Genomic DNA, 24079 nt, shown 5'->3' on the forward strand with positions numbered 1-24079 from the left:
AGCCGAGTGTAACTACAGAGCTCCTATAGAGAATGAGCGATGTGTATACAGCAATGAGAGCCGCCATGATGGCTCCCCCCCAGCACAGCAGTCACGTCATTCACCAGGGGTCAGGAACTGTCGAAGCTGCTGGGTCCTAAAGGAGATGCTAAAAAATGGCAATACTACATTCCCCATGGACACAACACCATTCGAAAGTTACATAAAAATTCCTGTAATGAAGAGGGAAAAACGTTAAAATACAGCTGTACGGGTCGCCAAAAAAAGGTGCAAAAACTATTTGAATAACCCAAACCAAAAATGTTATAGCCCTAAAAATGGGCCGGTACTGAACTGGTTAATCTAAACGTCCCAAGCCCCCTGCCCAAGAGTAATGTAATCTTTTTTTACCCTCCTGTAGTTACCACTAGAGGGCGTCCAATGCATAGGGAATAATGCAGCTTCTGTTGAGCTCAGTAATAATCTCATGTGCAATGAGCTCCCCCTAGTGGTGGTAGCAAGAATTGTAGCTTGTTACTCAATGTTTTCTCCTGAACTGGTCAGCTGGGGGTCCAGATCTTAAGAAATCCTCTTCAATGTAATGGGAATGGACATCACAAATGGTTCCAAAAATAAAGTCTTCCTTCCCACAAGCGCCCATCCAGCCCTATACTTTACTGATGTTACAGGAAACCCTCCGTCTGGTCGCAGACCGTTGCAGCAGGTGCACCCAGACGCGGCCCTCGCTGTGATCCGATCCATGGGCAGGTTCATGGCAGCGTACTTCACTAACCATCTGCTGTATGTGTTTCCTCCTCACAACGTCTGCGTCCTGGCTCCTCTTCCCGCCTCTACAGGTATTGTAATGATGGCTGAGACCCCCGGGTGAGGACCTGTAGGACCTGCCCCTGTTATGTCTGTGCGTATTGTGTCTCCCATAGAGAAGCTTCCTCGCGTCGTCCCTCTGCAGCACGGTGTGGTCGCCGCTGTGGTCAGAGACCAGAATCTGTCCAGTGTGTGGACGGTGGAGTACACGCTGGACCTTCTGCTGGTCAGCGGCCTGATATCAGAAGCCGCCTGGCTGGCCAACAAGCTGGGAGACTGGAAGATGTCTGTGTCCATGTCGGTGGCCTATAACCTGCAGCGGAGCAGCAGCCGCCACGCCGAGGACGGGTAGGTACGCCTAGGAAGATACAGGGAGCTGCTGCTGGTGGCTCACCCGTCATGCTTAGTCCTATTCATTTGCTAAATTTCAGAGAGAAAGGAGAATTTCCAGTTCTGTCCCCGGCACACGTATTTCAGGAGAAGCTGCAGTCCTTCCTGGGCCACCCACCAAATTCAGAAGCCGTAGACACGGGTCACACCGAACCAAAGCAATTCACCGGTAATTATGTCCAACCGCGGGTGTGAGGCTGATGGGGGGGCTAGCGGGCTGTATAGGGTATGGTATTAGGGTCCCAAACCTCTGTATACTGTCACCAGTATCTGAAGACCCCCAGTGTCCCATCAGTCCGCTGAGGGACTCTGGCTTGTGCCCAGTGACGTGGGGGTAGGTGCGCCCTTCTTCGGAGCCCCTTGCTGATGGGCTCCGACTACTCAGCAGTTGTTGGTAGTCTGTTACCATCTATATTCTCGTTTTTAACCCTTCAGATCCCATTGAGGAAGAAGATGCAGACGTCCTGTTCAGTTCGGTGCAGGAGATGTTGAAGGCGGCGGTAATGGCCGACGCGGAGATCCTCACCGAAACCCTCCACCAGCTGACGGAGGCCGCGAAGGAACTGGGCAGAAAGCTTTCCGGTCTAGTGCCGGAGCGCTTGTATCTCCCGGCGCCGCCGCTCTACTGTCCGCAGCCCACTTCGGTCAGCGAGGTAAGTGATTATTCATATACACTCACCGGCCACTTTATTAGGTACACCATGCTAGTAACGGGTTGGACCCCCTTTTGCCTTCAGAACTGCCTCAATTCTTCGTGGCATAGATACAACAAGGTGCTGGAAGCATTCCTCAGAGATTTTGGTCCATATTGACATGATGGCATCACACAGTTGCCGCAGATTTGTCGGCTGCACATCCATGATGCGAATCTCCCGTTCCACCACATCCCAAAGATGCTTCTCTATTGGATTGAGATCTGGTGACTGTGGAGGCCATTGGAGTACAGTGAACTCATTGTCATGTTCAAGAAACCAGTCTGAGATGATTCCAGCTTTATGACATGGCATTGCATTATCCTGCTGAAAGTAGCCATCAGATGTTGGGTACATTGTGGTCATAAAGGGATGGACATGGTCAGCAACAATACTCAGGTAGGCTTTGGCGTTGCAACGATGCTCAATTGGTACCAAGGGGCCCAAAGAGTGCCAAGAAAATATTCCCCACACCATGACACCACCACCACCAGCCTGAACCGTTACCGATACAAGGCAGGATGGATCCATGCTTTCATGTTGTTGACGCCAAATTCTGACCCTACCATCCGAATGTCGCAGCAGAAATCGAGACTCATCAGACCAGGCAACGTTTTTCCAATCTTCAATTGTCCAATTTCGATGAGCTTGTGCAAATTGTAGCCTCAGTTTCCTGTTCTTAGCTGAAAGGAGTGGCACCCGGTGTGGTCTTCTGCTGCTGTAGCCCATCTGTAGCCTCAAAGTTGGACGTACTGTGCGGCGTTCAGAGATGCTCTTCTGGCTACCTTGGTTGTAACGGGTGGCTATTTGAGTCACTGTTGCCTTTCTATCAGCTCGAACCAGTCTGGCCATTCTCCTCTGACCTCTGGCATCAACAACGCATTTCCACCCCCCACAGAACTGCCGCTCACTGGATGTTTTTTCTTTTTCGGACCATTCTCTGTAAACCCTAGAGATGGTTGTGCGTGAAAATCCCAGTAGATCAGCAGTTTCTGAAATACTCAGACCAGCCCTTCTGGCACCAACAACCATGCCACGTTCAAAGGCACTCAAATCACCTTTCTTCCCCATACTGATGCTTGGTTTGAACTGCAGGAGATTGTCTTGACCATGTCTACATGCCGAAATGCACTGAGTTACCGCCATGTGATTGGCTGATTAGAAATTAAGTGTTAACGAGCAGTTGGACAGGTGTACCTAATAAAGTGGCCGGTGAGTGTAGATCGCCCTCCTGTCCTCTATGTCCAGGCAGACTTACCATACAGCGGTGTGGGCGTGCTCAGTGGGATGGTAGTAGTGGTCATACAGTATACACAACAACTTGTTTCCGTTCTTTCTGGATGATTCTTAGGAGGATCCCAGCGATTTGCTCCTGGAGCTGGAGAAGCGCAGCCGTCAGAAGTTGTCCAGCGTCCTGCAGCGTATACTCCTGCTGTTACGTGCCGCCCGCTGTTCTCTGCCCGCTGCCCAGTGGTACATCAAACAGATCAAACGGGCACGAAAAATCATGCAAAAGGTTTCTCTTCTAACCATGTGCTAGTAGGTTATACCGAATTATAGGATCCGATTCTTACTAATACACGTGAATTACCCCCCAGATTAGAGCGAAAGCTTCTCTGCCGCCCCTCGAGTCGCTGCCAGAAAACCTGCTGAATTACGCCAATAGTCGTACCGTGTTACTGAAGCCGGGACCGGGTGGCGAACCTGTGAATGACCTGGTATCCTGCAGTGTAGTAGGTATGGCTGATCTAATAGATGGGGGGGGGGGGGGGGGGGTAATATGGACTCGGATCTCTCGAGGTCAGTTAAAGGTGGAACATTTTGGGGCGATACATTAAGACTTTGTGACTGGTGGGGGACTGACCTGTGGGACCCTATAGTCCAGGGAATGAAGGAGCTGCATCACTTCGCATAGGTCATCAGTTATATCAGTAGGGCCCGACCCCCAGGCCACTGCGCCATCAGCTGTTTGTAGTAACTGCAGCGCTGTAGCCTCCTCAGAACTTACTAAGTGCAGCGCCGAACATTTTATAGTGGCCTTTCTTGGTATCGCAGTTCAGCCCTATTCACTTGAATGGGACTGAGCTGCAGGCTAATTCCAGGTGTCTGACCCCCCATATATCTTTCACCTAAGGATAGGTCATCAATTGGGTCCCAGAAAATCCCGTTAAAAGAGAAGTCTATCTAAAATCCTCTTCTAAATTGAGGATGACCTCACTAGACAGAGTCTTCACATTTCCTGCGGTCTCAGTCTGTTTCAGAGAGTTGTGCGCCCTGTGCTGGATGCTTCATGTCCGGGAGCGACTGTCCATCAGCTGCAGACAGTACCAGAAAGCCCGAGACAACGGCAAGTTGTTCAAGGTAAATTCTTGTACAAGATCTTCTTACTGTCAGTGACTGAGAAGACTCCTGGTCAGTGACCCTGTATATAGCTAGTCCTGCTCTCAGATGATACATTGTATCCAGTCTAGACAATGCTCTGTGAGCTCAACAGCCTGGACTCCACACTGATACATTGTTACAAACTAGCTGAGAGATTTGTGCAGCTGCTGTTGATGTGTTTAGCTCACAGAGCATTGTCTAGACTGTAATGTCTTTCCCGGTCTCCTCTAGAGCGCAGATGGGATTGACTCCTGTGTGATCGAGCATTGCTTCGAGGCTTTGGAGTGGGCCTGTCGCATGCTGCCGTTCACAAGGGCGACGAATTGCGAGGAGCTGATCCAGGATCTCATCCTCAGCCTGGTCAGTGAGCTGCCACCAGTCAAAAAGGTAAAAACATCACTTCCATCCCATATTCTTCCATATGCAAGAGGCCCCTACATTGTGCGCCTTTCCAGGTTCTCCTGTATGACTTTCTTCTGTCCATAGGTGGCAGAGATCATGGTCAGAGCGTTTCCTAATCCTGAAGACGTCCGCGTTCCTTTAAGGGAGAAGTATCAGTCAGTTCAGCAGCGACTGAGACACTCCAAAATACGAGGTGACTCTTATGACTTTATCCCGGATTTAAAGGGATGATACCAGTTTCTAGTAAATCAGGACTCCTCCATCTAACTAGCGGTTGCGTTTCCGTCTGTTCCAGGACTCCACGGTGAGGAGATGATGTCCGTCACCATCCACAACATGCAGAGGGTGCGGGTGAAGACTCTCCGACGTGTCCAGAGAAACATTGGGGCAGTGGAGATGCATCTGTGGGAACCTCCTCTGGACGACCCCCTGGGGGACGAATCTCACTGCTACGACAAGTACTCGCTGGGCACCACTAGTCTCAGCAGGAGCACGCTCACCGATCTGGGGAGGCCGCAGATCTACAGCGACACTGACACCATATCTGACGCCCTGATGTGGACTGGAGGAGATGGCGGGTACGAGGGGTGTGTATGTATGGGGGAGGGGGGACATGGCTGCAGGCCGGGCCAGCATTACATTACTAGAGATCTGACCTATTTTTTTAAGGTCTATCCTCTGGATAATAAGGGGTTAATATTACGTTTTAAGTCTCAGCATTTTCTTTTCCCCAGAATGGACTCCACCACTCCAGCAGATGGCGCTGCAAATCCCAGAAAGCCAAGCAAACCAACCAGTAAGAAGCCAAAGGCTAAAAGAGTGTTGCGTGGCGAGAGCGGCCCCTCTCCCCCCACAGTGGGCACCTGGGAGTTTGAGTGCAATGACGATGAATACCCCGGCTTCTTGGATCTGTTCCTCAGTTACCTCCTGGAGCGAGATCTCCTCCATAGCACCGAGCCCGGGATCCCTTTCCTGACCACTTTCTCTCCCCAGTTGCGAGAACATGAGCTGAACTCGCTGGTCTTTGACGTTCACACCACCCTGAAGCGCAAGCTGGTGAGAGCCGGGATCAGGAGCGTGTTCAGGGCGGGGTCCTGCTTTACGCCTGACTCTGTGGATAGGGAGGGCACCCGACTGCAAACACAGGGGGCCTCTGATCCCTCCCCTGTTGGGTGTCCCACGGTTGTCCTGGGGAAGCCGCTTCTCTCCGGTAAGAGATCCTACCCTAGTGCCGTATCGGGGCGGTCGGTCAGGAGCGGTCTGTTTGGGCTGCAAGATCAAGGAACAAAGACACTTAAGGACAATGACGGCCCCCTGTCCCTTACACCCCCGCCCCCCGCCCCTCCGTACAGCTACAGGCTCGTCCAGAACAAGCACTGCACCCCTAATGAGGAACTGGGGGGCGATCTGCAGGCCAAATACAGCAATGAAGCAAAACTGGTGGAATGGATGATCCGGTGGTCCGACCGCAGGCTGTTCTGGAGCGCTGGCAAAGCGGAACTGTGCCATGTCCCTGCGACCACTGCGATCCGGGTCAGGACCTCCTCGGCCGCCCTACTCACCTCAATATGGCTGCTGGAGAAGCCTTACCTGGGACATGCCTACATTCAGCATGTAAGACTTCAGGCCCGATTACATTCTTACCCATAGGGGGCAGTATAACAGTTATGCAGTGCGGCTCTTTATGGTCATTAAAGTGGTTGTCCGGGACTAAGGATAAGTTGTGATGAGTGGGGGTCGGACACTTGGGGCCCCACAGATCAGCTGTTTGAAGAGTCCGCACTCACGGGCGCCAAGGCCCCTGTACTGATGATATAATGTTCACTAGTCACGTGGTACAGCTGCAGCTCAGTCTCATTGTAGTGAATGGGGCTGAGCTGCAATACCAATCCCGGCCACTATTCAATTTGCGGCGCTGTGCTTGGTATTTATTGAAGAGGCTGCAGCACTCACTTGAGTGCTGCGATCTCTTCAACCAGCTGATCTGTCAGGGTCCTGGCTGTCAGACCACTACGTATCACGTTCCTGTCCCAAGTCATCAGTATATAAGTCCTCATAAACCCCTACAAGGGTAAAATACTTTGGCCCTAAAATGGTTTACCCATATACTTAAAGAATTATGCTGGTCAATTCAAGTTCTCTATCCACAGGGCAACAGCGCCACTCTTGTCTACAGGTTGTGTCTGGTATTGCAGCATGTGTCAGTTCTAGTAAGTGGGCTGAGTTGCAATACCATAAGCAACCCATAGATAAGTGTGGCGCTGTTTTCCCAAGAAGCAGCTATGTATTTAAGACGAACTTTTTTGGCTTTTCTGCCACCAGGTTTCTCCATGTGAATACACAGCGGCTCCTGTTATAGAAGGTGGAGCACAGTCCGTATCACAGAACAGATCCCGCCGGGCAGTGGAGTATTTGGAGCCGGAAATATCCCCCCCACATACAGTACATGAGCTAGAGGATGAGTCCGAGGAGGAAGAAGACGCCTCCAAGTGAGTATTTGTTGTGGTCAGTACTGTCAGTCTTGGCTCTATCTCAAGAGGGCGGCCATATCTATGACCTGTCCTTGTAGTGCGGCATCAGAAGTAAGACAAAGCCCAGAGAGGCCGTCCGGTCTTCAGGAAAAGTCGCATGAAGGCGCCTCTGTCCTGGGAGACCCCCAGCAACTGGACCAGAGTCTGGAGCTGTCAGAAACAGAAGGTAAGTACTCGTAGTTCATGTGATGTTAGACTAGTCCTAAGACTAAGCGCTCGGTCACACATGGCGCGGTGGCTGTGGCGCTCGGTCACGCGCGGTGGCTGTGGCGCTAAACAGGTGGGACGTGGGCCACAATATATCCCGGGCACTGCAGGGTGGGACTAGAGCACTGACATGATAAAGTGTAAAGACCTTGTTCTCATTCTTTATAAGATGACCAAGAAGATGAGACCCAAAGGAGCATGACCATTGCCGTCAGTATCCGCCCTGTACAACAAGAGGTAAGTCCCGCCCCCCGTGCCCTTATCTGTCCGTAGGGGCCACAACCATAACCATTGCTGGTCTCCTCTGCAGAACCTGCCCTGTGACTCCAAACCTCAAGATCCGGAGGAGACGGCCGATCCTAAACTCGGAGAGGAGACGCAGTGAGTGCCCATAAGTATAAAGAGTGATGTGACTCACAATTCTGTTTATCTCCAGTCACCACTAGGGGGAGCTCACTGCCTAGGGAATTATACAGGTCACTAATAGGTGTGCTCAGTGAGCTCCCTCTGCTGGCAGATGATGGAATGAGTTGTAAGCGTGCACATTATGTGTTCATACTGACTTATGGAGAGTTCTGCAGGCTTGGCATTGTCTGGTTTTCTTGGGTATGGTGTCCCTTTAAGAGCTGTCAGTGTAGACGGGCGCGGGACAGATCCTTGGCTTCACCGGTTGAATTAGTTGCTCTGGAGATGAAAAACAAAACAGTTGTGGAGAGAAGTCACCAGGCGAGATTGTGCAGGAGAGCCGGGGTGTAGTATACAGGCACATGTAGCGTGTGCGCCGTCTGTACATACATGACCGCACATACAGTACACAGGTGAGCTCTGACCTGTATCTGTCACTTTAAAGCCCAATTTTTACCAAAATGTGCAAATTTTTACCTTTTCTTCCAGGATTAGTGCGCCCCCTGTGTCTGCTGCTTGTAGCTCTCCCACCCCCCAGTCTGTCTCCAATGCTGCGACTTACCCCCCTCCTCCTGCCGCCCATCAGCCAGAACCCACCAATCCTGATGGAGGCCGAAATCCTCAGCCGAGCACCAGCTCCGAGGCCGTTCGCCAACTCCTCCAAGATGAGATGTTCAGACTCCTCCAGGTAGGAGCCTCTGGCTATGACTCTGCATGTGATTGGTCCCTGACTGAATGAAGTAGATCGCAGGGATCACTGGCGCCCCCTGAGGGGAGAGCTTATGGTAGATGCACATCAGGATCGGAGGGGCTTTAGGGGTCTACAAGGTGTAGCAGCTCCATTGGTTTAGGGGGTGATGAGGGTCAGAGCTCATGGACAAGGGGTACAGAACTGGCTGACTGCCCCCATCCTGCATCCATCTCTACTGACCGCGGACCGGAGATTCTTCTGTCTCTTGATAGCGGCCATTACTGTTAGGCAAGGGGGCGGCAGTATACTGTGTGGGGGCAGCAATGCACTATATGATGTGTGGGTGATCCAAGGGGGCATTATGTAGTGTGTGTGGGGGCATTAATGTGGTACTACACTATGTGTGGGGCCACCAAAGGGGTATTATACTGTTTTATAGCACTCAGGAGGCTTCACCATTGTGTTACACACAAGAGGGCGCTATTACTATATGGGTAAGATTAGGGGGGTCAGGGGGACTGGGTGGGGTTAGGGGGTGTCTTAACCTATGTAATACTGGACATGAGTAACCTGGTCTAGGCGGTGAGGGGACGCTCCATATTTAGAGATTTCTCCTCCGTTTCTTCCTCAGCTCCAGCAGATTAACTTCATGAGTCTGATGCAAGTCGTCGGCTCGTCTTTCGCGGCCATGCCGGCGCTGCAGCACATCTTGGAGCAAACGTCTCAGATTGGAAGGAATCCGGTGCTGAACCCTGCGGGTGAACGTTCAACACTGCAGGTCATCACCCCAACTCCAGCAGGAAACACAGCGGCGGTACCTGTGCCTGACACCCAGCAGGAGGCGGAGTCAGTGTGGGCAGAGGGCGGAGTCATCACTGCTGAGAAAACGGCCAAAAATGAGCAGAGTAACAAGGAGAATGTCCAGGTCTTCACTTCTTATATTACTGTATATGATTTACTCTTGTACTTGGCAGCCCTGTTGTGGGGGTCTGATTCATGAGCCATTGTAGTCTGCCCCTGTACAGATCAAGTATACAGCTGTGTACAGATAGGGACCCCTAGTGGTGGCTGGGGGCAGTAGTGGATATTATTATTTATGTCTGTCAGGCCATTGTCCCAGCTGGGTTCATATTATTATTATTATTATTATTATTATTATTATTATTATTATTATTTATTATTATTTATTATTATTTATTTATATAGCACCCTTAATTCCATGGTGCTGTACATTATTATATTAATCCCATGGTGCTGTACATTATTATATTAATTCCATGGTGCTGTACATTATTATATTAATTCCATGGTGCTGTACATTATTATATTAATCCCATGGTGCTGTACATTATTATCCTATTAATATTATAAATGTGAAAGTTTGTGGGTTTGGATGTTTGCATGTTCGGATGTTTGTTCCTCAATCACGGAAAAACCCGCTCGACCGATTTGGCTGAAAGTTTCCACAAACATAGTTAATACACCCGATTGCGCAATAGGCTACTTTTCGTCACAATAGTGCACATACGTTTGTGCCAGGACCCCCACAAAACCCAAACTCACACCACCATCTCTGCAATCTCACACACTTTGGACCATAGCAAGCCACAAAATTCATATTGCCCTCTGCAGCCTCGCCCCTAACCCCACACAATCACATATACATATACTTTACCACTTTGCCCCTCAACTTACCGATACTCCAGGAGGCGCTCTATAACGCTCCGGAGCAGCCATGTTTGCCGACCCCCACCGCTCTGACAATCCGCGACACCGCCCACCCATGTCAATACCCCTAGGAAGTCTAATAAATGCAAAAAAAAAAGTTTAAAAAAAGTTAAAAAAATATAAAAAAATAAATAAAAAGGATTAAAAATTCAAATCACCCCCCTTTCCCTAGAACACATATAAAAGTAGTTAAAAACTGTGAAACACATACATGTTAGGTATCCCCGCGTCCGAAATCACCCGCTCTACAAAGCTATACAAATATTTTTCCTGTTTGGTAAACGCCGTAACGGGAAAAATGGTCAAAAGTGCCAAACCACCATTTTTTCACTGTTTTGATTCTGATAAAAATTTGAATAAAAAGTGATCAAAGCAATAACATTTCCTGAAGATGGTAGAACTACAAAGTACACCCAACCCTGCAAAAAAAGACGCCCTATACATCCCCGTACACGCACGTATAAAAAAGTTACGCCTGTCGGAATATGGCGACTTTTCAAAAAATAATTTTTTAACACAGTTTTGGATTTTTTTTAAGGGGTCAAAATGTAAATAAAACCATATAAATTTGGTATCCCCGGAATCGTAACAAAACACAGAATACAGGGGACAGGTCATTTTGGTTGCACAGTGAACGCCGTAAAACCAAAGCCCGTAAGAAAGTCGCAGAAATGCATTTTTTCTTCAAATCCACCCCATTCTGAATTTTTTCCCTGCTTCCCAGTACATTATATAGAATAAATAATGGCGGCATCATGAAGAAAAATTTGTCCCAGGAAAAATTAAGACCTCATATGGCTCTGGGAGCAGAGAAATAAAAAAGTTATGGGGTTTAGAAGGAGGGGAGTCAAAAACGAAAATCAAAAAATGCCATCGACGGGAAAAGGGTTAACTTCAAATACTTCTGTCCCAAAGTCACTATGTAAAGTTTCTCACAACACCGTATATATAGCAGCTCTAATACAAATTACATCCAACACAAAAGTCTCACGTATTCTCTGAATTACAGCAACAACAAGATACAAAGTTACATTTCATATCCCATACCTTATACACAGTACCAAAACCTTACCCACGCCTGTATATACCCACTGCTACAATCACCGCAGACGAAGTCGCGGGTACCAGCTAGTATTACATACAATACACAGAATATACAGGTAGATATAATACTAAAAGTGATCGGCTGGCACAGTGGGGTAGAGGGCCCTGCCCACGAGGGCTTACAATCTATGAGGGAAGGGGGTAGAGACAGAAGGAGAGGGGGAGACTGTACAGATGGGGGTGCGGTGATAGTGTTATTGGGGGTTGTAGGCCTTCCTGAATAGGTGAGTCTTCAGGGCCTTCTTGAAGCCTGTGATTGTGGGGATCAGTCTTATGTGTCTTGGTAAGGAGTTCCAGAGTATGGGGGATGCACGGGAGAAATCTTGGAGACGGTTGTGTGAGGAGCAGATGAGGGCAGAGCGGAGTAGGAGGTCATTGGAGGATCTGAGGTTACGTGTGGGCAGGTAGCGGGAGATGAGGTCAGAGATATATGGAGGGGACAGGGTGTGGATGGCTTTGTATGTTAGCGTTAGTAGCTTGGACTCAATTCGCTGGGCTATAGGTAGCCAGTGGAGGGACTGGCAGAGGGGAGCGGCCGATGAAGATCGGGGGGAGAGGTGGATTAAGCGAGCAGCGCAGTATAAGGTGGACTGGAGGGGGGCGAGGGTGTTTGCTGGGAGTCCATGGAGAAGGGTGTTGCAGTAGTCTAAGCGGGAGATTATGAGGGCCTGGACGAGCATCTTGGTAGTGTCAGGGGTGAGGAAGGGGCAAATTCCGTGGATGTTCTTGAGCTGGAGGCGGCAGGAGGTGTTGAGGGTTTGAATGTGTGACTTGAAGGATAGGTTGGTGTCTAGGGTTACCCCAAGACATCGGGCCTGTGGGACAGGGGTAATTGTGGTTCCGTTGACTTTGATAGATGGGTCAGGTGGAGGAGCCATAGGGGGTGGGGAGAAGATGATAAACTCTGTTTTCTCCATGTTGAGTTTGAGAAAGCGGGAGGAGAGGAAGGAGGCTACGGCTGCTAAACAATCTGGAACTCTGGCCAGCAGGGAGGTAATGTCTGGTCCAGAGATGTATTGATGGCCCACCCATAGGAGAGACTGGAGATCTGGTGGAGATCTGGTGGAGATCCAGTAGTGCCCTCACATTGACACTGCCCTGAGTACAGAGGGACCATGGCTGCCAGTCTGTATCTTTGGGGTGGGATGACCTGGTTTTATCAGAATTGCTGCCCTGAGTATTTACAGAGGGACACTGACCACCAGGCTGTAGTTTTGGGGGCAGGGTGACCTACACACATGGTTATATCAGAATCGCTGCCCTGAGTAGTTACAGAGGAACCAGCCATAACTTTCCTAGCTGACTTAACTCTTTGCTGATCTTTCCTGTGCAGAAACTTCCAGAACTCCTTATCCCCCCGCACCAGGCAGATAAGACCTCAGCGAGGCCGGGATTATTCAGCATGGCTCCTCACCACGGCCTACCCCTAATAACGCCCCCATCAGGACCACCGAAGACCCCAACTCTCATCAGACCTCCAGCCATGAAGAACCAAAACGGATTCCCACTGCTGAAGCTGCAGCCGGAGCCCCAGTTCGTACCCATAAACGTGAGACCCCCGGTGAGAGAAGCGTGGGCACCCCTGAGGATGACGGCCCCTGTGCCCACCCCTCGAAACCAGCCTACAGGTGTGAGTGAGCCTAGCCCAGCACAGAGACCCCAGAGGTGGGCCGAACCCGTGACTGGACGACCTGCAGTGCTTCAGTCCAGTTCACACATGGCCGCTCATGAACAGAACAAGGCGGCAATGCGTCTACTCCACCTGCGCTCAGATCCAGTGCTCTATATCCCACCCCTCCCGAATCCCGGCATCAGAGCCCCCACATTATTACATCTCGCCAAAGACGTATCCAAGCTAACTTTGCTGAGAACTGACGTCTCGCAACAGCGACCGGTAAGTGACAGCTTTGTTTTTCTGACACGCAGCACCAGATCCTCTGCATAGACTTGTTTAATAATAATCAGCCTGCAGCCACCACTAGAGGGCGCTCAGGAGCTTACTGCATACATAGTAAGTGTACATAGAACTCAATGTAACAGTAAGCTCCTGAGCTCCCTCTGGTGGTGACTGCAGGCAGCAGACTCTGGTTGCCACCCAGCTTTCCCCTTCATTTCGGAAAACTTAGTCTTGGGATTCTTCGACTACAACATCTTAAAGGGTTTGCCCAGGACTAGGAAAAATAAAAGGATATAATTTTATTTTTTTTTTGTAGTAGAAACAGCGCCACTCCTGGTTGTGTCTGGTATTGCAGCCTGGTCCCATTCACTGTTGTGATAACAGACAAATCCCACGGACTGGGTTGGCAAATTTAATTTTATTTTTTATTCTTTAAATATTTTTCAGGCCGATGAGCGGAGACGAGATCCCGCCGTGACTGAAGAAAGTCGCCAGCGGATGAATGTGAACATCCCGCCCCCTTCCGAACATCTGGCCAAAGCGGAGGATAGTATCAAAAGGTGCAGACCCTCCTGAGAAAATTAGGTAGTGAGGTTTCTGTCCCCCTTCAGCGCCACCTAGGGGATAATGTGTCCTATCCTACAATACAGAGACAGCCTATTGATATAAATGGATAGCGTGTAATACCTCATCTCTCCTGCGGGAGTGCTGTAGGGAGATGAAATGCTTACAGCCAGGTTGCCCCACAGATCAGTTGATTGCTGAGGCTTACTGAGCATTTGTGGATCCAGCAGAGAGCCCCTTTAATGTTGCTTTTATTTTTCCTTAGGAAAAACAGACGCAGCTTGAAGGAAAAAAACGAGAAGAAGAAGGCGGCGTCTGTCACGTTCCGGCCAGAAGACTCCATCATTGCTCCTAACAATCTTGATGAGGTCACAAGGTCTGAGGTACGTGGCCCCCAAGTCTTTTTTGACAATCCGGCGGCCATTACATCGGAGGCTCCCACCTTCCCCATACTAAGAACAGCTGCTTACAGCGCCCCCTTCAGTCACTGCCATAGTATATTCCTGTAACTAAGAGATTTTTTTTTTTCTGTCTGACTCCAGATTGTTCATCACGACAAGCAGGATCTAAAAGAGGGGAGCGAATTTGTCATTCCACTTGGTAAGTGTCGCCCCCTCTCCATCTTTAAAAGAATTTTCCAGGCTTATTAATTGATGACCTATCAGTAGGATAGGGGCAAGTCCGACACCCGGGGCCCCCGCTGATCAGCTATCTGTTTGGGTACCTATTGTAGCTTCCTCACATAAAGCCAATCACAGCGCCTCCTATTGTATAGTGGCAGTGCTTGGTATTGCAGCTCAGTCTAGAATGGGACTAGGAGTTGTGACTGATGAATGTGACATCACATCTGAGCTGTAGAGCAGTGTAAAGAATGGGGGCAGATGGATTCCCGTCTTCTTTATTTCAGGCTCCTTTGACTCCATGTTGTCCCATCACATCCCGCACACTCCCGCCTCCTCTGCAGCAGAGTTACACCTTATGGCTTCTACTTGGAAGAGACCGCCGGATATTCGGGATGCCAGCACCAACACAGATCCTGGTAATACTTGGTGAAGCTCCAAGAAAGCTGGGTGACTCCTTGTCAGAAGGAAAGCCTCCATACTGGATGTCACCCCGCTCTCTGGTGGTCTATGGCCAGGCGGGGTGGGGGGCTGTATAGTGTAATTAAGATACAGTGGGGGTTGCATATAGGCCTGGAGTGTTATAGGACCGCTATACCGTACCGTTTAACCCTTTGTGTCGCCTCCCATATAATAATCTTTCCTCTCCCTTCCTGCTGTAGACTCACATAAGCCTCTTAAGGGCTCGGGGATGAAGCGTGAAGAGTTCCCTCGCTCTATGGCGGCTGCACACGTAGATCCCGGTATGTCCTCACATGTGTAGTAAGAATTAAAGGGGTCCTCCAGCAGTTATGGACTGACTATCTGTCCTTAGGATAGGTCATTGATATTGGGTGAGCTGGGGGCTGATGGAATGGGACTGAGCTGCACACAGGTCATGTGACCAATGAACGTGACCTCACTAGCCTGTGGTGGTCACCCAATCTTGGCCCCCCTGCGGACCAGATACTGATGACCCATCCTAAGGACAGGTCATCAATATGGAACTAGTGGAAAATCCCTTTAAGTGCATTTCAGACGAGGTCCCATTCATGTTTACTTGTGTTTGGCCTCACCCACATGTCATTGATGCCGGTATCCAGCAGAGGGCGTTTTGCAAACATTTGAGATAGAGCCACTTACCTGTGAGGTTGGTGCGCGGGCATTAAAGGGGTTGTCCTGGACAATGATGTTAGGTCAGTGACATCACGTCCATTGATCTCATGGCCATTCTATAGCTCTGTCCCATTCAAGTGAATGGGGCTGAGCTGCAACATCAAGCACGGCCTTGTAATAAAGGCCGCAGCAATCCATAGAATAGTCCCAGAAAGCTCCTGTAATGGCTGCTCATCCCCTCTTGTGTATTAGAGGGGCGGTGGCAGGGCCTAGACCCCCTGTTCATAGTTGAGACGCCCCCTAGTGATGCTGGAAAATGGGGGAATATTCAGCTAAATGTACGAACTGCTTTGTATTCACATTCTGTATTCTCCTCTTCATACAGAAGTGCTGCCCCCTGGTGTACAAGAGCAGAGGCCTCCAGAGTTATTCTTAAATCTGCAGTACCCGGATGAAGTAGAAGAACCGCTCAGTCATGTAAGATGTAAAAAAAAAAAAAAATAAAAAATACTGCATTTTATTTTTGATATTCCCCAGAAACAGCGCCACGCTTATCCTTAGGCTCGGTCTGGTATTGCAGCTCTCTGGATCTGTGGCCGGGCATCAATGGTTACCCCCAAATTCTGCAAATGTTTCCATGTAGATTATAAGGTCCTGTCCTGGGTTAGAATATGGAAGGCCTTCCCTTTATATAGTCCATCAGTATCAGATCTATCAGGGTCCGACTCCAAGGGCCCTGGTGGTGCAGTGGGATGTGTGTGTGATCGCCGGCTCCTGTGGGATTATAAGATGATTGGCGCCAGTTCACATTACTTCCTCTCGTTGCTGCAGTTTGGGTATCACATCGATGAGGAGGAATCCCCGGACTCCGCCGCTCAGGATCTTCCATCTGCTGCAGAACTTCATCTCATGGCGGCGTCTGTAACCAACGTGCCGAGTCCTGAGGACTTACAACGTGGAGGTAACAACAGTCACATGGACAGAAGCTGGTATGGACTAATGTGTCTCACAGCTGAGGGTTTGCTACAATTGTATCCAGTCTAGACAACGCTCTGTGAGCTCAGCAGCCTGGACTGCAGACTGATACATTGTATCCAGTCTAGACAATGCTCTGTGAGCTGCACAGCCTGGACTGCAGACTGATATATTGTATTCAGTCTAGACAATGCTCTGTGAGCTCAACAGCCTGGACTCCAGAGTGATACATTGTATCCAGTCTAGACAATGCTCTGTGAGCTGCACAGCCTGGACTGCAGACTGATATATTGTATTCAGTCTAGACAATGCTCTGTGAGCTCAACAGCCTGGACTCCAGAGTGATACATTGTATCCAGTCTAGACAATGCTCTGTGAGCTGCACAGCCTGGACTGCAGACTGATATATTGTATCCAGTCTAGACAATGCTCTGTGAGCTCAACAGCCTAGGCTCCACACTGATACATTGTAACAAATCAGCAGAGAGTTTTGTGCAGGTGCCCATCCCCCATATTTCCTGTGACATGTCTTCCCACCAGACATACAGGAGAGGCTACAATCTGAGGCCTGGGCCCCCCTCGCGGTGATGGACAGGGTCACACATGCAGATCAGAGGTCTGCCCCTAGAATGTGGACCCCCCGAGTCCGGAGCAATGAGGCCGTGTCCAGACTCCAGGAGATGGACGCCCAGCTACAGGCGCTGCAGAACATGGCCGACGGCATGGAGCAGGACTTTGCCAACACCAAAATGGTAAGCCATAAAGAGTGTCTGGGGTGATATTTAGCTGGCTGCGTGTCTCCCCCTGCAGGGACAATGTAGTATTACAGGGTGGCAAGGCAGAGATGAGTATGACATGGTCGGCCCGTGTCCACCACAGCTAAGCCCACTGATTCTTAGCCGCTCTCCTGAGCCTCATCCTCTGACGCTCATGTATACCGTACCAGTACATCGTGCAGACATATTGTCAGGGTGTCACTTGCTCCTCCGTGTCTGTCGCCCCTGTGATCTTCTGGATTCTTTGCATTACAGTTGGTGAACACATTAGAGATCCTGACCTCTGCGGTACAGCCGGGGCCCGAAGACGTCCCCTCTAGAGGAGCCAGAGCCCCGCAGACAGGTACATAGACCCTTACACCTGGTATATATTATAGCGGGATATGCCATGTGCACGCCTCTGCTTCCTGCATTCGCTGAGTGGTTGTATATTTTAGCGTTGCCGGTAAGTGACCTACAATTAGAAGACCTGACCGAGGAAGAGGAATACAACCTAACAAGCCCTATGGGTATCGGCTCGCCTGAGCGCCCCCTGGAGGCCCCAATATCCTCTAGAGGTGACAGAGACCACCGCGCAGGTACGTGGGTCACATGGTACATCAATATATTATGTGAGACCTGGAATCTCGCAGCCTGCTGCTTTCCTTACTCTTGCCCCTGCTGTTACACACTTGTTATGGCGCCCCCTGCTGTTACCTACTTGTTATGATACCCGATGGTGCACTCTGCTGTCTTCACAATGAATTCTTGAGGTGACATTTTGGCCGCATCCTTCAGGGGTTAATCACAAGTGAGAACAGATCCTGTTACAAAGAGAAAAGAGACGCTTCTTAAGGAAATATTTTGGCAGGTTTCCCTTCCCTTTGTATTAGTTGCTGTTGCCATGTACGGGATAGCGGATGCTGACCCCAGGCACGGTGAGGGTGCATATATATATATATATATATATATATATATATATATATATATACGCTGATCCTCCATTGTCAGCGTCACCTTACATAACCCGGTACGAGGCGTCCGTGGGGTTGTCGCGTTCCCAGTTGTCTCTCGGGTTACCCAGTAAGCAGAGCCCTGGGAATAGTCGCCGGATCACTGCGCCCGCTCATGTAACGTCTCTTCTCATTTCAGCTGACGGACGGGAGAAGAACATGGATGAGAGGTGAGGACGGAGAGTCCGTGACCCCTGTAATGTTATGCACGGCTTCTATCTGCAGCATGGACGTCCCCAATATCGGGCGAGTGCGGAGACGTCCCCTCTTGTGAGCGCCTGTAATGTGCGCGTTTTGCTCTTCTTCCCGGCAGGATTTTGCAGGACGCTCTGCAGATGACCGGCCTCAGCGACATTGCTGACATCCTGGGCGATCTCCTGGCTGGAGGGGTCTCGGTGTCTGATCTGGGGCTGACGCCCGCCCAGGTGGATAAGATATCCAGGTATGACGGTGTCGGCCTAATGTCTCCTGTCACTGTCGCTTAATGCTCAAACCTACAAATCCTTTTTGTCCTCACAGGACGAGGGCCCGGGGGACGTCAACGAGGAGTCCGAGAGAGCGGGCCGAGCTACTGCGCTGGATGAGGAAGAAGCAGAGGGAGCGCCTGGCCGAAACCCGGAGGAGACTGCAGGAGCTGCGGGAGAAGGAGCACAACCCCTTCCAGATGCAGCCGGACGCGGTATGGGCTTTATTCACTCCGCTGACGGCAGACATCAATATCTTTAACCCCTTAGTGGCTGGTCTCTTTTGAGCCTTAATGGCCAGGACCGGTCACTACTGACAGCGCCATCTACAGGGTGAAATCCCCAGGACTGGAGGTTCTCTGATCCGGGGCAATAGGAGCAGGTATATCGCTGGGCACGGCGTAGAAAGTCACTAATGGGTTAAACTGCAGGCTGCCATCCCCGGTCTGTAGGGTTTTCTGCATCCTGAGTGTAAATGATTCATTAAGAGCTTGTTCACACTGACACAGGAGAACGGCAGCTATCCGCACCAGGAGCCGCCCTGCACCTTACCGGCAGAGATGTGCAGATAATTCCTGGTGTCATGGCGGCCGGAGGTGAGGAGCGGCCACTGTCTACAGGGGAGTCAGCTAGAGGCGTAGGTAGCGGCTGGATAAGGGGTGACAGTGGGGTCTGGCTCACCGGGGACCCCCATAACTGAGTGACTGTAAGTGCATGGCCACAGCTGTATCCCTGATCAGCGGCGCTGGTGACACTTATCACTCCCATCACCTGACCTGTACAGGAGCGGGCGGCCATTACTAGAGACCCCAGAGTCCCATTGTGCGCCGTGTCGTCCACTCTGTAGCCCGTCAGATAACGTTACACAACAGTCACCCGAGTTTTCCTCCTTTATAGAACACATCAAAGGCAATCCGGGAAATGCAGCAAGTGAAGAACGAGAGAGATCGGTAAGTCCGAGCCGCCGACTACAGAAGGTGCAATAGTCTGCAGTAATGTAGCAGGTACAATAGTCTACAGGTATAAAAGTAATCCTGAAGGTGTAATAGTCTGCAGGTGTGAAGGTAATCCTGAAGGTGCAATAGTCTGCAGGTGTGAAGGTAATCCTGAAGGTGCAATAGTCTGTAGGTGTGAAGGTAATCCTGAAGGTGCAATAGTCTGCAGGTGTGAAGGTAATCCTGAAGGTGCAATAGTCTGTAGGTGTGAAGGTAATCCTGAAGGTGCAATAGTCTGCAGGCATGAAAGTAATCCTGAAGGTGCAATAGTCTGTAGGTGTGAAGGTAATCCTGAAGGTGCAATAGTCTGCAGGCATGAAAGTAATCCTGAAGGTGCAATAGTCTGTAGGTGTGAAGGTAATCCTAAAGGTGCAATAGTCTGCAGGCATGAAAGTAATCCAAAAGGTGCAATAGTCTGCAGGTGTGAAAGTAATGTTGACAGTGCAATAGTCTGCAGGCATGAAAGTAATCCTGAAGGTGCAATAGTCCACAGGCGTGAAAGTAATCCGGAAGGTGCAATAGTCTGCAGGTGTGAAGGTAATCCAGAAGATTTAATAGTCTGCAGGTGTGAAGGTAATCCTGTAGGTGTAATAGTCTGCAGTAGTGAAGGTACTCCTGAAAGTGCAATGTCCTGCAGGCGTGAAAGTAATGCAGTGAGCATAATGGTCTGCAGGTGTGATTGTATAGCAGCTGATAATGGACATGGCGCCCCCTGCAGTGAATACTCCGGTATTACCAGCTCGTCTCCTCCTCTTGTAGGTCTCTGCTGTCGGAGCATCACAGTCATCGGGTGTCGGCTGCTTTCGGCCTCATGCAGGAAATGTTGTCAGAATCCAAGCAGATGATTCCCTCTACAAGTTCCCAGCCCAGCACCTCTCGAGCCTCAGTCTCCAAGCTCCAGACCTCAAAGTCATCTGCAAAAGGGTAAATGACGTTGCAGATTTGCACCTCCTGCAGCCATAGGGTCACATGATGGGTAAAGATGGGGCCTGTGACGTCACCGCCAAGTACTACAGGGCCCAGAAGACATGAGGTACACGAGGAGCCATGACAGTGAGGGGCGATCACCTACAGGGCTGCAGCGCCCCTACTGAAACCAGTGGGATTGGTGCTATTGGGTGACTGTTAGCGAGGGGTTAACGCAGTACGGATTCCTTGATGTTTGATGTCCCTTGTTATTCCAGAGCTCGCGGTGCCGTGCGCAGTTATTCTGCCAACCAAGAGAGGCGTCGTTCATTGTCCAGAGGTGGAACGTCACAGCCGAGGGCCACGTCTACCCCTGTACGGACACAGATGAGGGGTAAGAACGTATCCATATGTATCTGTACAGTGTGTCATGGTGGGAGTGCGGGGGATGGGACTGGGCACTATGTACCCCTTGGATCTGGGGTAAGTAGCGCTAAGGGTACAGGATAGTACCTGTATCTGTAGTCACACCGGCAGTGTATACGGGATAGTGTACGGTATATAGACTGCGCCTCTCCTGTCTGTAGTCACACCGGCAGAGTATACGGGATAGTGTACGGTATATAGACTGCGCCTCTCCTGTCTGTAGTCACACCGGCAGAGTATACGGGATAGTGTACGGTATATAGACTGCGCCTCTCCTGTCTGTAGTCACACCGGCAGTGTATACGGGATAGTGTACGGTATATAGACTGCGCCTCTCCTGTCTGTAGTCACACCGGCAGAGTATACGGGATAGTGTACGGTATATAGACTGCGCCTCTCCTGTCTGTAGTCACACCGGCAGTGTATACGGGATAGTCCATGATGTTCTTCTGGTTCTTGTCCTGCAGGAACAGCAACGTTTGTGCTTCCGAAGAGCAACTGGGATCCCAAAATCAGGAGTTGCAGCGCGCCCAGCTACTCCGTCCATAGGCAGTACGGTAAGGGACTAAAGGGTACGAGCGAGGAGCAGAGAGGGGAAAATCACGCGGAGGGGGCGTGCAGACTGCTGCTCTATGTAACACTGGACACAGCCCAGTGCGCGGCGCTATACAGACAGATTCTCCTATTGTGTGTGAATGGGGTTTTGTTTCTCGTAACCGTGTCAAATAAATCTCTGTCTAGATCCAACCCTGCCCGGTGACCGACTGTCCCAAATCACACGGCGGGGAATGCTGACAGCAAGGAACAGGTTAAATGTGCAAAGCAAAAACACAAAACCCATTCTGAAATCCACAACAAAGCAAATGTCTAGACAAGGTAAGGGTTAATAAATAATGTATGTACACAGTGACTGCACCAGCAGAATAGTGAGCGCAGCTCTGGAGTATAACGCAGGATAAGTAATGTAATGTATGTACACAGTGACTGCACCAGCAGAATAGTGAGCGCAGCTCTGGAGTATAACGCAGGATAAGTAATGTAATGTATGTACACAGTGACTGCACCAGCAGAATAGTGAGCGCAGCTCTGGAGTATAACGCAGGATAAGTAATGTAATGTATGTACACAGTGACTGCACCAGCAGAATAGTGAGCGCAGCTCTGGAGTATAACGCAGGATAAGTAATGTAATGCATGTACACAGTGACTGCACCAGCAGAATAGTGAGCGCAGCTCTGGAGTATAACGCAGGATAAGTAATGTAATGCATGTACACAGTGACTGCACCAGCAGAATAGTGAGCGCAGCTCTGGAGTATAACGCAGGATAAGTAATGTAATGCATGTACACAGTGACTGCACCAGCAGAATAGTGAGCGCAGCTCTGGAGTATAACGCAGGATAAGTAATGTAATGCATGTACACAGTGACTGCACCAGCAGAATAGTGAGCGCAGCTCTGGAGTATAACGCAGGATAAGTAATGTAATGCATGTACACAGTGACTGCACCAGCAGAATAGTGAGCGCAGCTCTGGAGTATAACGCAGGGTAAGTAATGTAATGCATGTACACAGTGACTGCACCAGCAGAATAGTGAGCGCAGCTCTGGAGTATAACGCAGGGTAAGTAATGTAATGCATGTACACAGTGACTGCACCAGCAGAATAGTGAGCGCAGCTCTGGAGTATAACGCAGGGTAAGTAATGTAATGCATGTACACAGTGACTGCACCAGCAGAATAGTGAGCGCAGCTCTGGAGTATAACGCAGGGTAAGTAATGTAATGCATGTACACAGTGACTGCACCAGCAGAATAGTGAGCGCAGCTCTGGAGTATAACACAGGGTAAGTAATGTAATGCATGTACACAGTGACTGCACCAGCAGAATAGTGAGCGCAGCTCTGGAGTATAACACAGGGTAAGTAATGTAATGCATGTACACAGTGACTGCACCAGCAGAATAGTGAGCGCAGCTCTGGAGTATAATACAGGGGTAATTCTGTGTAATATTTCTAGTTCTATTTCTGGATTATTTTCTACAATCGGTTTTGTTGTTCCCCGGACAGATAGGAGTAGTAGTCCGCTGTCACAGTTTGGAGAATTGCAGCCAGAAGACGACTATGAGAGGGACATTGTGAGTCCTTGGGAAATCCCTCATGAGATCAACAGGATATTGAACAGCCGCAGAAACTCCATCCTCTCCCAGGTACAAAACATGTGACTACCTGTAATATCATCAGTCACCAACAGGTGGAGGAAGAGCCTCAAGCAATTATAAATGAGCACTAGAAGTAGTGAAGGGGCCACAGTTCTGGTACCTGAGGGGGCCCACAAGACCCTCTACAACATATGAAGACAGCAGTCTGGTCATCCTGACATAGGCGCCAACTGCAGGCTGCTCTGGGAACTGCAGACATATAGATGACAGAACATACACTGCGGCATTAGGACCAGGCTGATCCTACAACAGATTAGATTTCGTGGATGCTTTTGCTTTGTCACCACCCACCCCATATCCTGATATTTAAATACACTTTGTGTCACCTGTAGAGCAGGCAGCGCCCCCTGTGGTTAAGTTATATTATCCTGTAACATTGCTCTGCTTCGGTTTCTCTAGGACTGACTCTCCCTCTTCTGTTTTTACTCTGCATAGGGGTCTTTTATTAATGGAGGACCAGATTCCCAAAACCACAACCTGGACAATTCATCAGAGAGCACCGGAAGTATCCTGAGCAAGCTGGACTGGAAGGCCATAGAGGACATGGTGGCCAGTGTCGGCAGTACCGAGACGTAGCCGTGACAGGAGGAGGGTTAGAGGGACGTTCCAGATAAAACCAGTGCATTGTTATATGTCTTGGGCAGGGCCCAAATATGACGTAGTCAGACACCGCCCCCCACCCCCACAAAGTGCAGCACAATTACTAGGAGACTGGCGTACTGTGCAGCGCGAGGTTTTATAAAGTCCATGAAATGTTTTATTTTTCTAAAGATTTTTCTATTAATTTATATTTTGTGTTTTTAGAAAGTGATTTTA

General features: G+C 49.8%; 1 protein-coding gene across 2 annotated transcripts in view; it reads left to right on the top strand.

Moving 5' to 3' along the window:
* Window positions 1-24079, top strand: part of CPLANE1 (ciliogenesis and planar polarity effector complex subunit 1) — a 39278-nt gene extending 15199 nt beyond the window's left edge. The window contains exons 16-53 of one of the 2 annotated variants that reach the window (XM_075267638.1): window positions 669-836; window positions 921-1152; window positions 1236-1363; window positions 1630-1847; window positions 3238-3402; window positions 3485-3623; window positions 4138-4247; window positions 4500-4655; window positions 4755-4863; window positions 4966-5248; window positions 5405-6284; window positions 6993-7159; window positions 7240-7367; window positions 7578-7645; window positions 7719-7789; window positions 8303-8501; window positions 9136-9429; window positions 12670-13230; window positions 13681-13793; window positions 14063-14180; window positions 14340-14397; window positions 14705-14836; window positions 15080-15160; window positions 15898-15989; window positions 16344-16473; window positions 17028-17239; window positions 17519-17606; window positions 17701-17841; window positions 18395-18425; window positions 18569-18697; window positions 18775-18934; window positions 19617-19669; window positions 20474-20638; window positions 20899-21014; window positions 21514-21603; window positions 21788-21922; window positions 23112-23251; window positions 23699-24079. In XM_075267638.1, coding sequence (XP_075123739.1) covers window positions 669-836; window positions 921-1152; window positions 1236-1363; window positions 1630-1847; window positions 3238-3402; window positions 3485-3623; window positions 4138-4247; window positions 4500-4655; window positions 4755-4863; window positions 4966-5248; window positions 5405-6284; window positions 6993-7159; window positions 7240-7367; window positions 7578-7645; window positions 7719-7789; window positions 8303-8501; window positions 9136-9429; window positions 12670-13230; window positions 13681-13793; window positions 14063-14180; window positions 14340-14397; window positions 14705-14836; window positions 15080-15160; window positions 15898-15989; window positions 16344-16473; window positions 17028-17239; window positions 17519-17606; window positions 17701-17841; window positions 18395-18425; window positions 18569-18697; window positions 18775-18934; window positions 19617-19669; window positions 20474-20638; window positions 20899-21014; window positions 21514-21603; window positions 21788-21922; window positions 23112-23251; window positions 23699-23839 — 6401 coding nt within the window. In that variant the 3' untranslated portion in view covers window positions 23840-24079. The remainder of the gene's footprint in view (window positions 1-668; window positions 837-920; window positions 1153-1235; window positions 1364-1629; window positions 1848-3237; window positions 3403-3484; window positions 3624-4137; window positions 4248-4499; window positions 4656-4754; window positions 4864-4965; window positions 5249-5404; window positions 6285-6992; window positions 7160-7239; window positions 7368-7577; window positions 7646-7718; window positions 7790-8302; window positions 8502-9135; window positions 9430-12669; window positions 13231-13680; window positions 13794-14062; window positions 14181-14339; window positions 14398-14704; window positions 14837-15079; window positions 15161-15897; window positions 15990-16343; window positions 16474-17027; window positions 17240-17518; window positions 17607-17700; window positions 17842-18394; window positions 18426-18568; window positions 18698-18774; window positions 18935-19616; window positions 19670-20473; window positions 20639-20898; window positions 21015-21513; window positions 21604-21787; window positions 21923-23111; window positions 23252-23698) is intronic. The other variant, XM_075267647.1, reaches the window with a different exon arrangement.

This window comes from Leptodactylus fuscus, chromosome 1 (assembly GCF_031893055.1).
Source record: "Leptodactylus fuscus isolate aLepFus1 chromosome 1, aLepFus1.hap2, whole genome shotgun sequence".
Classification (NCBI taxonomy): Eukaryota; Metazoa; Chordata; class Amphibia; order Anura; family Leptodactylidae; genus Leptodactylus; species Leptodactylus fuscus.